This window comes from Marmota flaviventris, chromosome 14 (assembly GCF_047511675.1).
Source record: "Marmota flaviventris isolate mMarFla1 chromosome 14, mMarFla1.hap1, whole genome shotgun sequence".
NCBI lineage: Eukaryota > Metazoa > Chordata > Mammalia > Rodentia > Sciuridae > Marmota > Marmota flaviventris.
In genome coordinates, this window is record NC_092511.1 from 18,897,187 (window position 1) to 18,909,363 (window position 12,177).

Genomic DNA, 12,177 nt, shown 5'->3' on the forward strand with positions numbered 1-12,177 from the left:
ATAGGGGAAGAAGAGATAATCAGGATCAAAGAATCAAGAGAAAAGAACAGGAACTTGAGACCTTGGGAGAAAATTGAGATTGGGGTAAAAGTCAGGGCCAGAGGAGCATCGGAAATCTCCACAGCTCTGGGGTAAAGCCCAGTGACACTGTGTGAGCTCTGGTGAGCCTCACACGAGGACTAAGGGGCCCCTTCTACCCCCTCCCAGTACCCTCAGTGACATCTCAGTCCTGAAGCTGAAAGTGGACAAATGCTCCCGACAGGACACTGTCTTCATGAAGAAGGTAAGCGAGTGGACCTGTGGACCCAGCCTTCCAGCCCCTGAGTCACGCTGACCACTGCCCCTGCCAGCTTACCTCCCTCTGCACATCTGCCTGGTCACATTACCCAGCTGCCTCCCTGGGGAGGCCAAGCCCACAGTGTTACTCCCTGCCAAGGCCAGGGCCAGCATCCCCCCACTGAGCCAGTCCAGGGCCATTGCCATGTTCTGCTCCTGAAACTGGGTTTGCAGCTTCGGTTGCCAGTGTCCCTGGGGTCCATCATCCCCCAAACATGTTCTCTCCCGTGTGTTCACTTCACGGGCCACTGAGATCTGCTTTAAAAGACTCCCTCCCTGAGGGTGGAAGTGGGGCACATGCAGCCATCTCTCTCCTTCACATTGGTCTTCATTCCCCTTCTCCTTGTCTCTCCTGTCCCCACCCCATGCACTGTGGCTGTCCTCCGCCCACACTCCTGTCCCCAGCATTCCCAGCAGCTCTATAGGCACATCTACCTGAGCTGTAAGGAGGAGACGAACATCCAGAAGCACTACGAGGCCCTCTATGGCCTGCTGGCGCTCATCAGCATCGAGCTGGCCAACGAGGAAGTGGTGGTGGACCTCATCCGCTTGGTGCTGGCTGTTCAGGTGGGGCTTAGTGTGGGCAGGACATACCGGTTAGGAATTGTAGGGAGGGGCCCTGATCTGGCCAAGGACTGATAAGAAAACTGAGAAGCAGTTGCTTAACAATCGTTTTGAAGCCTGAGAATTTTGAACTCTTCGTTGGCCGTGATTCCATGAAGACCCCAAACCGTGGTCTTGTCTGGAGAACCCTCGAGATTGCGTAATTTATGACATTGGTTCATCCTCAAGTTAAGGGAGACCTAAGGAACAGGGTCATTGAAAAACACCCTGTATCCCTGAGTATTTCAAGTCCCTCTCAGAGTCTGAGTGAGAATCCAAGGATTTCCAAGAGGATATTCATAAGCCCTGAGTGATCCTGAAACAAATTTGTTTAGGCAAACTTAATTGTTTAAAGATCCTCCAGTTCTCAAACTTAGATATTCTTCCAAATTGCCTTGAGTGCTTGTTAAAAATACATATTACCTGCTAAATCAGTTTTCTGAGCCTGAAGACCTGTATAGTTAACAAACTTCCTTTGCAATTTATAGCCAGTGTGGTCCTGGGCAGGACCTGAGACTTTCAGGGTCTCTCTGGGTGGAAGTATGCTCCTGAGGGCGTCAGAGTGGACCCTTCAGACCTCAAAGGCTGGAGTCTCCAGGTCCTGAAGCCAGATGGGCATCAGCAAGTGTCACAGCGAGTCTGGGAGTTCAGTGATGGGGAGCCTTAGGTTACCAGCGTGGCAGTGCTAAATCTTGCAGGGCTAACCTGCAAGTGGGAAATGCTAAATATTTCTTAATTCTTTTTTATGCTCAAGAAGCAGAATTAGAATTCCTTTGTATCCCAACCCCTTGGTGACTCCCACAGCTTTCTCAATTTAACATGTGAACCCAGTTTAGCAAGCCAATTTCTTTCTCTAAGAATCAATTGTAGCGAAGGAGATGGCATCCGTACGGTGGAATTGAAGTTTGGAGTAAAGGGCACTACAGCTGTCACCACAGAGTGGGGAGTGGAGGTCATTGCCACCATACTCAGTATTTAAGATCCTCCAGTTCATGGATTGTTCTAGAAACCATCCCCTTCCACTTTAATGAGGGTGACTCTTGTCTACCTGGAAAGTTATGGAGAAAATGCTAAGAAAGACTCAGTCTAGAAAAGAGCCCTCTCTAAAGACTGGGGAGAGGTTGGATGGAGGGTGCAGACTGCAGAATAGTTTCTCAGATAAAAACTCCAGAGGCCCATCTATGTTACCCCAGGATGTGGCCCAGGTCAATGAAGAGAACTTGCCTGTGTACAACCGCTGTGCGCTCTACGCTCTGGGGGCAGCCTACCTGAACCTCATCAGCCAGCTGACAACGGTACCTGCCTTCTGCCAGCACATCCACGAGGTCAGTGTCCTCATGATGCTGAGAGCTCAGGAGGCCCTCAGCTTGGGGCTTCCCAGGAACAGCTCTTACTTAATTGGCCTTAGGCATTGAAGAAAGAGTTGAAGGAAGAATTAATGACAGTGAGAAGGGACATGAGGTGGCATTTCCTCCTGCCTGATGACACAGCAGATGGGGTCCAGCACAGGGATTGCCCTATACCTGCTTCCTGTTCTCTGTCCTCTCCCAACTCACGGGAGCACACACTCCTGGGATCATATGGACGAAAGCTGCTTTTTTATTTTTTTTCCTACCTTGAAAATTCTCAAATACCAAAAGCAGGGTGAGAACAGTCAACATCCATTAGAAATCATGCAGAGTAAATACTTCAGAAGACTTTCCCACTTTCACTTCAGCTGTTTCCTTTTCTTTATCTTTTCTGAAATGTTTTAAAACAAATCCCAGCTCTCTGTCCTTGCAATTTACGTACATCAGTCTGCATGGCTTAAAAAAAAACACACACACAATATGGGCATCTCCCCTGTGACTGTCATGCTAGGCACATATCTAAGTTTTCAAAAACAAACAAAAAAATCCATTGAGACTATCTAATATACAGACTATAGTCAAATGCTCTCTGTTGTTACATAAAGATCTTTTAAAATATGCTAGAATATTTATGGGTAGAATGATTTGATGTCCAAATTAACTTTAAAAGGAACTAGCAAAAGGAAAGTAAGCAGAATTCCAGGCCTCAGCTGTCCTGGGAACATGGAGAAGAGTGCCATGGCACTGTATCAAAGACTACCCCAAAGCAGTTGGACCCTCCCAGCCTCTGGGCTGATAAGAGAAGGGCAACAGCCAGGCATCTCTCCACTGGAATTCATGGGATCATTGCCAGCTCACCTGTACACACCTGCATACCCTCCCTCCCCCAACTACTCATCATCTTAGTCATTTTTACCTTTCTTACCAAAAATTTGCAAAAGATGCTGAGGAAAACTCACGCTATCACTGTCCATCGGGATGTGTTTGCAATCCCCAGCTTTGGGACATGGTGCAACCTATATCCCCCTGTTATGTGTCTTAGTAGCTAGCACAGGAACAGGACCCAGGAGCAAGACACTGCAGTTCCTCAGCGGTGCCCTGCACCTGAGGGCACTTGATGTCCATGTGTTGTTGATGGCGATAGTTTTTTAGCAGGCGCCTTGTGCTTCATAGGCTGCTCTGAGAGTTGCTGGGGATCCTGGTTTCTCTTGAGAAGCCCCTATGTGTACCCTGCAACGAGGTGGTGGGAAGGAGTCAATGCTGACAGCGAGGTGGCTGCTCCTTCTGTTGTCTGTTCTGAGCTCCTCTGCCCTCCTGGACCCAGCTCTCATCATCTGATTCCTCTCAAATTCCAGGTGATAGAGACTAGGAAGAAGGAAGCTCCATACATGCTCCCTGAGGATGTGTTTGTGGAGAGGCCCAGGTGAGGAGCACCCCTGGGACATGGTCGAGGATTCCCCGGGCAGCTGAGTAGGGAGGTGGGCAGCCTGAGGTCAAAAGAGGCTGCATACCAGGAGGCTTGGGCTTCTGTGGAATCCAGGGCAGAAAGTGGAGCCTGCCCATGACCCAGAAATCCTGGGCGGATGGACACTATCATGATACAGTGGTCCATACCCCAAGCAGGCGATGATGGCAGGCTGCTGTGTTGTGCTGTAAAGGACATGATGTGACCTCTGGGAACTTTGGCCAAATCTACAGGAAATATGTCCTGTAGGAGTCATGCCTGACAGCACACTGCTATCCATCCAAGTGACATTCAGAGACCACATTCAGACTGTGCTGTGGGTCAGCATGGTTTCAGCATCAGACAAATTCAAAGGAAAGATACTTAGAAAAAAAAAAAGTGTCCAATAAGAGGGCATAGCTTTACAAACTACAGCCCATCCCTGCAATGAACATCTGGCAAATAATATCTATGATGTTTTTGAAGAATATTTCATGTGAAAAATTCACTACATAATAGGTGAATAAAACATTTCAGAGCTAGCGTTGTGGCTCCGTGGTAGAGCACTTGACTCACACATGTGAGGCACTGGGTTTGGCACTCAGCACCACATAATATAGATAAAATAAGGGTATCGTGTCCATCTATAGCTAAAAAAAAAAAAAGTGAAAAAAATTTCAGAACAATGTGTTGGAGAAGGAGACGTTCATGTGTGGGCATAAATCTATGTAACTGAAGGATCCTACACAAATATAAATAGTAGTTCTCTCTGGAAATGGGACTGTGGGTGATTTTCTCTTTTGCTTCTCTATCATTTTGCATAACAAATCATTACTTTCAATATAAGGAATTCGTTGGGGAGAAACCTTAGTTATATCTTGCCTCTCCCCTCCTTCGTCACCCAGGCTGTCTCAAAATCTTGATGGCGTGGTCATCGAGTTCCTCTTCCGCCAGAGCAAGATCAGTGAAGTCCTGGGGGGCAGTGGCTATAATTCAGACAGGCTTTGCCTACCCTACATCCCTCAGCTAACAGGTACGAGCTCCATGCAATGACTCTCAAGCTTGCCTCTGCTTTTTCTTGGCTATGTAAAGACCCAGAAAGGGACTTGTGGGCTCTTTGATTACCTTCTGTGACATCTTAAATGTTGCGCAAGAGTCCAAAGACACAACAGAATTTATGGTGACATCTTGATTTCCCTGCATCTCCTCCTCAGTACTCACATCCACAGGCCCGTGTATTAGCCTGACATTGACCTATTTGAGATTTCCATGCAACTTACTGCCTGAAGAATCTTAGACGAGTCTCTAAAACATCGCTGAGTTTCAGTTTCCCTGACTGTGAAATACCTCATAGATGATCAGCGGGAGAGATCTGGGAGATGGTGATGGCAGATGCACTTAGTAAACAGTACAGATGACGGCTGCAGGTGCTTTTAGCAGCTGGTGCTTATGCAAGCTGGATGTGCCTTCCAGTCAAAGCGGCTTCTTTGTTTTCATCAGTGCTTACAAAATCTTAACCCAGTGCAGCAAACAGACCACCCCAAGATAGGTGGGGAGGCTCTCAGCAATAGGAAGCTTCTGTAAGCTCCACATGTAGCTTAAGTGTGAGCTGCAGAGGACTGTGGACCAAGCAGAGGCTGAGGGAGAAGGGACCAGCGTCTCAAACCTGGCTCTCCAAGGGCTGGCAACTCCAGCTTTGCGGCTTCTCTTTTGCAGATGAAGATCGCTTATCCAAGAGAAAGAGCATTGGAGAGACCATTTCCCTGCAGGTGGAAGTAGAATCAAGGAACAGTCCAGAGAAGGAGGAGGTGAGTGTCCTTGTCACTGTCCTCGTGAAGCTTCTGGACACCGGATACACCAGCCCCCACACGGCCCAAAGCACTGAAGCTTAAGTAGAAATTAGTTTCTCGGTAAAGCCATTTTCTTACCAACTCTCACTGTATAAAATTGATATTTCCATCTGAAAAACTTATCAGTGTTCCCTCCCAACACACACTCCCATGGGACTGTTTCAAAAAGCACTCTGGTTCCATTCCCTACTCATACTAGGGGCATTATGTGCTCTGGGTTTCAAGTCAGAGCTCAGCAGAAAAGATGAGGGTGAAAATAGCTTTCATAGTGTGTCTTCCAGACATATTGGCATATTTTTTATTAAGACTTATTTTTAAAGCAGTTTTAAGTTAAAAGCAAATGTGAAAAGAGGATCCAGAGATATCCCATATACTTATAGCTTTCTGGGCTAAAACATTTATTCTTTCTAAGATTATTAAAAAGGCTCCCAACACTACCATAGTACTTAAATTTGATGATTTTTTTCTCAAGAGGGACTCTCTAGATCAAATTATAATTTCAATTATAATTTCATCTAGAAACAAGTTTTAGCCCAATTCCACATGAAAGAAAGCAATTTTCAAAACTCAACTCCTTCAGAAAATTTTAAGCTTTCTACAAATACATAACCTTCCAACATCCACACCAGAGTGACACCTGCCTGACAGTTGATTATCCTACACTGCCACATTGTCACCAGCCACAGTTCATGGTTTACGTTAGGGTTCCCTCTAGGTGGTGTCCGTTCTGTGGCTTTGCCATGTCCCTACTGTTACAGTACCCTGCAGGCACTGATATCCTATTAGTACTGCAGGTTCTAATCCCCAAAGGTCAGGCTCCCTCTAACCATGCCCTCAACTACCGAGCAGACCTCCAGTTCGGGGCTTTCAAAACTTGTCAGGAACCTTCCCAGGGAAGGCTGGAAGCTCTGAATTGGGCTAATTGGACCACAAAAGTGAGGATGTGGAATGGGGGTGGGGGGTGGGATGGGTTCTCTGAGCCCTTCCTGCTGTAAAAGACTGGGAACCTCTAGAGTGTCAGGCCTCAGGGTTTGGTTGGCTGCTGTCTCCCACTGTGGAAATGATTCTCCCTTTCCAAGAGTCCCTCAGGAACTGATGAGTTAAGTGGAGCAGGAGGAGGAGAAATGGTTACCTGGCTACATAGCCACCTACTATCAGTTGCCTCTGGAAGGGGTGGCTGATGAATCTGTGCTGGCTGGTTTGGTCCAATTCCAATACTGGTGCTTGGCGTTCGGAGACATTTACAATCTGGGCTGGCACTACCATATCATATTACCCCACCCACTTGTCCCCAGCATACCTGCACCATCCCAGCCTGGTAGGACTGCCCTCAGCCTCCCCCATGCTGCCTCTGTGAGTTTGCTAGTGTTGGAGTCCATGTGAGACTCACCCTTCTTCTCCACGTGTGTGTGCCTTCATGCCTGTGAACTACCTGTTCTTCAATGCCCAGCTCCAGTTCCATTTCTTCCATTCACTTCGCTCTACCTGCTCTTGCCCAGTGAGTTTCTTTTTCTCTGACTGTCATCACCACAGTTCCCTAGCATGGGAGTATCTTACGTTGGATAGTTGCACACCATGCATAGATGGATATGCAGAGGATGGATTCTCAGATGAATTACAGCTCAGCATAGCACTCTCGTGCATGTAATTCCAATGCTGGAAATTTTTCTGATTTCTATTGAATGACCCACTTAGAACCCTGCATGTAATTAGTACTCATTTAACATTTGTTGAGCCAGGTATGGTGGCGCACACCTGTAATCCCAGCAGCTCGGGAGGCTGAGGCAGGAGGATTACGAATTCAAAGCCAGTCTCAGCAAAAGCAAGGCACTAACAATTCAGTGAGACCCTGTCTCTAAATAAAATACAAAATAGGTGAGATGAGATGTGGCTCAGTGGTTGACTGCCCCTGAGTTCAATCCCTGGTACCCCCAAAAAAGTTGTTGAATGACTTTGTCCCTTATCCACACTTATATTCTTTCCACTCCATCATTTACTGGATGCCAAATAAATTTTTTAAATATATGCAGCTCAAAAAAGAAAAATGCACCCATGTCATCATACTCAGATCAGGGAATAGAACAGTTATCGCCCAGGGGCCCTACCCCCTCTCTTGGCCACCCCTCTCCCTAAAGGGAGCCACTAGCCTGACTTGGTCACTCCTTGAACTTCGTGTCAATGATATCATCTTCTTCTGTGTCTGCTTTTCAAATACTTGTGTTTAAGTGATGGAACATGAGTAAGTCCCAGGTCTTGCCCCAAGGAGCTCATAGTCTGGTGGGGATTTCTGGAACTTTGTCCAAGCTCCTTCACTGTTTTCTGCATCTGACCTCAGGCCACACATCCTTGGTGTTCCCTTCTTTGGGTTTTAGTTTTTCCCACCTCCTTTCATAGACTCTACAGAGTGCTCAAGTCCTGCGACCCATGTCCTTGGACCAACCTCTGCAGTGAAGGGCCCACCAATATTAATAACTCTGCCCACCTTGGTAGATAATTTAATATCATTAAATCTTCAAAAATGTCATTCAGTATTTAAAATTGACATTCAAGATCATACTTGCCAACTGCCCCTTCTTTCTTCCAGTAATTTCTGTTATTATCTCAAGATTTTGTTTTTAAATTACATGGTATTTTCCTCTTCCAGGACTTGATGGGACAGGCTGGAGTGAGAGGCCGGGGACAGGGGTTTTTTAGATAAGACTTGGGACTCACCCCTAAGTTTGAATCTGATGAGGAATTCCTTTCTTCACCCCCACCTCTCTCACTGTCCTCCATGCCTGCTCCGGGAGCTTCAGAGACCCTGGAGGATGGGGGATCCCTTTGGACATTCTTCTAAGAAGCAAAGGGGTGCCAGATAGCTGAGAGGCCAGGGCTGCCTTTTTCTATCCACCTCTCTGAGCATCTCTGTCCCCTCTCCTTCAGCGAGTGCCTGCCGAGGAGATCACCTATGAGACGCTGAAGAAGGCCATTGGTAAGTTAGGGGCCCCAGTGACTGGTTAGAGGGGAGGGCAGGGCTGCCCTCTCCGCTCTGACTCAGCCCTGCCCTGGCGGCTGAGGCTGCAGGCCCACTCCCCAGCAGTCAGAGAGCAGCGCTCAAGCAGCAGTCACAGCCTGCGCCTCCGCCCCAAGTCCACACCCTATCCATCTCCCCAAGCCCTTCCGCTTCCTCATCAGTGAGGAGGACCTGGGCACTAACCCTGCTGTCGTTGCAGTGGACAGTGTAGCGGTGGAGGAACAGGAGCGTGAGCGGCGGCGACAGGTGGTGGAGAAATTCCAGAAGGCACCCTTCGAGGAGATTGCAGCCCACTGCGGGGCCCGGGTAAGCGGGGCGCCACAGGGATGATGCCTCGTGAGCTAGGAGTCAAGGCCCAGGTTTTGCACAAATGTGAGTTGAGAAAGGAGCTGACGCCCACTGCGAATCTCCTGGCCCCATGCCCAGCAGTCCCTGCCACCCCACGTTCAGGGGCAATGACCTTGAACTCAAGAACTGCCTGCCCAAAGCCTCCCTGCTACTCCTGGATATCTGTCCTGCCCCTAGCCAGCCTTTGACAGTGGCTCTTCCCAGTCTGAATCTACAGTCAGGGCCCCACAGGCATCCCACACCTGAATGTCCTCCTTAGGCTGCGCGTCCCAGCATCTCCAGGACATCCTCTAGACAGGTGGGCTGTGAGTCAACTGGTAGGGGCCTGGGAGCCCCCAGCTCACTCCGCTCTGTTTGTGTCTAGGCATCGCTGCTGCAGAGCAAGCTCAACCAGATCTTTGAAATCACCATTCGGTAAGTGGCAGTCCTGGTCAGGGGACCCCTACCTGTGCCCTCAGCATCAAGGCTCTCATCCTGCATCCTCCTCTGCACACTTGCCTTCAGTCCTTCCACGAACCACAACTCTGTTCCCAGGGCTGGAGTCAGCCACCAACTCTCCCTAGACAAGGAGACCGAGATCAGAGAGGGGAAAGAGGCTGGCTGGGCGAGGCCTAGTGTCCCAGGCTGGTATTTAATTTAAAGCAGCGGTATCGGGCTGGGGATGTGGCTCAAGGGCTGGGGATGTGGCTCAAGCGGTAGCACGCTCGCCTGGCATGCGTGCGGCCCGGGTTCGATCCTCAGTACCACATATAAACAAAGATGTTGTGTCCGCCGAGAACTAAAAAATAAATATTAAAAAAAAATTACTGCTGCCTCTGTGATGTTAAAAGTATTACAGATAAATTTAAAAAATAAAAATAAAAATAAAGCAGCGGTATCACTGTAGACTCTTCCAAGGACCTGCCTAAGCTCTAGATTCTGGAACAACTTGGAAACCTGGGACCCCAGGGAGTGACGAGCTCTCTGGTTCCTGTGCAAAAGGAAACCCAAATCAGTTGCTGTGTTTTCTTGCCCAGGGGTGGGACTGCAGAATTCCCACCTCATGGCTCTCTCCTCCCTGTGTCCCCTCAGGCCCCCTCCGAGCCCATCAGGAACCATCACCGCAGCCTACGGCCAGCCACAAAACCATTCCATCCCCGTCTATGAGATGAAGTTCCCCGATCTGTGCGTATACTGAATTCCAAGACATGGAGCCCCTCCGAGGAACAGGGCCTGAGGGAGGGGCTCACCTTCATACCCACCCCTACCTTGTGGAAATGTAGCTGGGATCTCTGAAAAACAGTCACCTTGGATGGCGACCAGCTAAGCAAAGGTGGCGCCTCTGGGCCTTCCCTGCCCTTCATGGCCCTCCTGCCTCTGCCTTGTCTTCCCTGAGGGAGATCCAGCCACCTGCCCCTCTGGGGCCAATAAGCATTTCACCTGCACCTTTTGTCTTCTCTTTTGTGTTGGCCAGGGACAGAGAATCATGGGGGCATCTGCAGAGAGAAGCTGAGAGGTCTGGGAAGGTCCCGCTTGGTGTGTGGGGTGAAGGGCTTCTATGGGGGCTGTGTCTGTGGGAGCACATCTCATCTCCTGAGGAGAGAAGTAGAAGGGGACTTGGTTGGTCCAAGGAAGCCAACCATAATTGTCACTTGGAGGAACCAAAGAATGCTCCCCTTGTAGAGAAGTGACCGTGTCAGAGGTGGGAGATGGTAGCAGTTACCCCAAGCAGCCTTCTTCCTCCTGTACTCAAGTCTTGAGCGTCTTCCACGGTCTTGTCCACCCTTCAGCTGTCTGTTTCTTTCTACTATTAATGAATTCCAAGTCCTTCTAGGGTGGAGATACCCTGGGGGACAGCAAAGGTAGAGGGAAGGGCGGGCGGGGCTGGTGATAGAGGGCTGGTTCTCCCAGACTGGGCAGCGGGCTGCTGCAAGGACCTGCCTCCTGTCTTGGACAGGACAAGCAGGTCAAGTCTTATCCTGTGTAGCATGGTCTCACCTCCTCCTTTTCTTCAGAGAGGGCTTTTGGTGTCCCTCTGTGGTTCTGTCTTCTGGATGTTTCTCTGAATTAGTCATGTTCTCTCTTTGATGTCTTTTTCCAAGGAACTCAAGACATTTCCAAGCCTCTGGGTTGAGGGAAGGTAGAACAAGATAATCTGATTCTTGATGACCCAAAAAAGGGAAGGAAGCCCAGAGGCCTGCCCCCGCCACCTTCCATGGAAGAGGCTTCCAGCCTGGGCCAGGGGAGAAGAGAGGGGGAACGGGACAAGTGGCACTTTGGGGCTCAAGGATGTCTGAAATTAACTTAGGGATGTTCCATTTGAGCAAAGAGGGATCTAGCACCTAATATTGGAATGATTTCTTCACTCTTTGGACAAAGTCTGGGACATCAGTGCTAACAGACCTTGCTTGTATCCTGGGGGAAAATGGTAGAGACCCCATTAGGTTCTGGGATTCATTTTCCCCAAGTCTTGCCTGCCTGATCCTGTGTGACTTGCATGTTCAGAGCCAGGCAGGGCATAACGGAGGCCACTTGCTGCCTCCTCTCTGCCTGTGCTTCCCCATCCCACCTCCAGGTTCCTTTATTCCTCCTGGGGTGCCCCTGGCAGATTCCCACCTGGGTCTTCTCTACTGGAAGCACCCATGGTTGAAGGAGCCCTTTCCTTTCTTTAGAGCCAAACTTCCCATGACTCTTCTGAGCTGATATAACTCACAGGAAGGTGTGAATGGTCAAACGTTCCCTTTCTGGAGAATTTGCTTTTTAAAGAAAGGGAGGGAGAATAGACTTATTGACCTAAAGTAATCACTTTTTACAGTATACTTTTAGGCAGTGTGGCATGGGGTCAGAAGGGGACTGCTTCTGCTAAGGGGAGGACAGGATGCCCTCAGATCATACCCCTGTGCATGGCCCTGTGTAGACACACAGTGAGAGCCTCGTCATTAGGGCAGATGGGCACCTATTCCAAAATTGGGAAAAACTTAGCACATGCAGTTTCTCATTGTGTGTGCAGTAAATGTTGTCATGGGCTGTTGGACCCTCATCCCTGTAGTTTCCACACTATGGATGCAGCTCTTCTCCATGGCCACCACCCCATGCTGTGGGCACGTGTTTTTTGCATGGCCTGCATGATCTCAGGCCCAGGGGGTGAGGCTTCTGTTCTCCCATGGATTTTTAACTCTGTTCTGTGGCTTTTGGCTTGTGGTCAACCCAACTTTGGAAGCATGAACTTAGATTTCTCTTTAATATCTCTGTATT

General features: G+C 49.0%; 1 protein-coding gene across 1 annotated transcript in view; it reads left to right on the plus strand.

The window, feature by feature from the left end:
• The window catches only part of Efr3b (EFR3 homolog B), a 77,214-nt gene extending 66,499 nt beyond the window's left edge, over positions 1-10,715 (plus strand). Inside the window, exons 14-23 of the mRNA XM_027933460.2 lie at positions 208-283; positions 742-903; positions 2,133-2,264; positions 3,644-3,711; positions 4,638-4,765; positions 5,449-5,540; positions 8,505-8,553; positions 8,795-8,901; positions 9,308-9,357; positions 10,015-10,715. Of these exons, the coding sequence (XP_027789261.1) occupies positions 208-283; positions 742-903; positions 2,133-2,264; positions 3,644-3,711; positions 4,638-4,765; positions 5,449-5,540; positions 8,505-8,553; positions 8,795-8,901; positions 9,308-9,357; positions 10,015-10,120 (970 nt within the window). The 3' untranslated portion in view covers positions 10,121-10,715. The remainder of the gene's footprint in view (positions 1-207; positions 284-741; positions 904-2,132; positions 2,265-3,643; positions 3,712-4,637; positions 4,766-5,448; positions 5,541-8,504; positions 8,554-8,794; positions 8,902-9,307; positions 9,358-10,014) is intronic.
• The last annotated feature ends 1,462 nt before the right edge of the window (positions 10,716-12,177 follow it).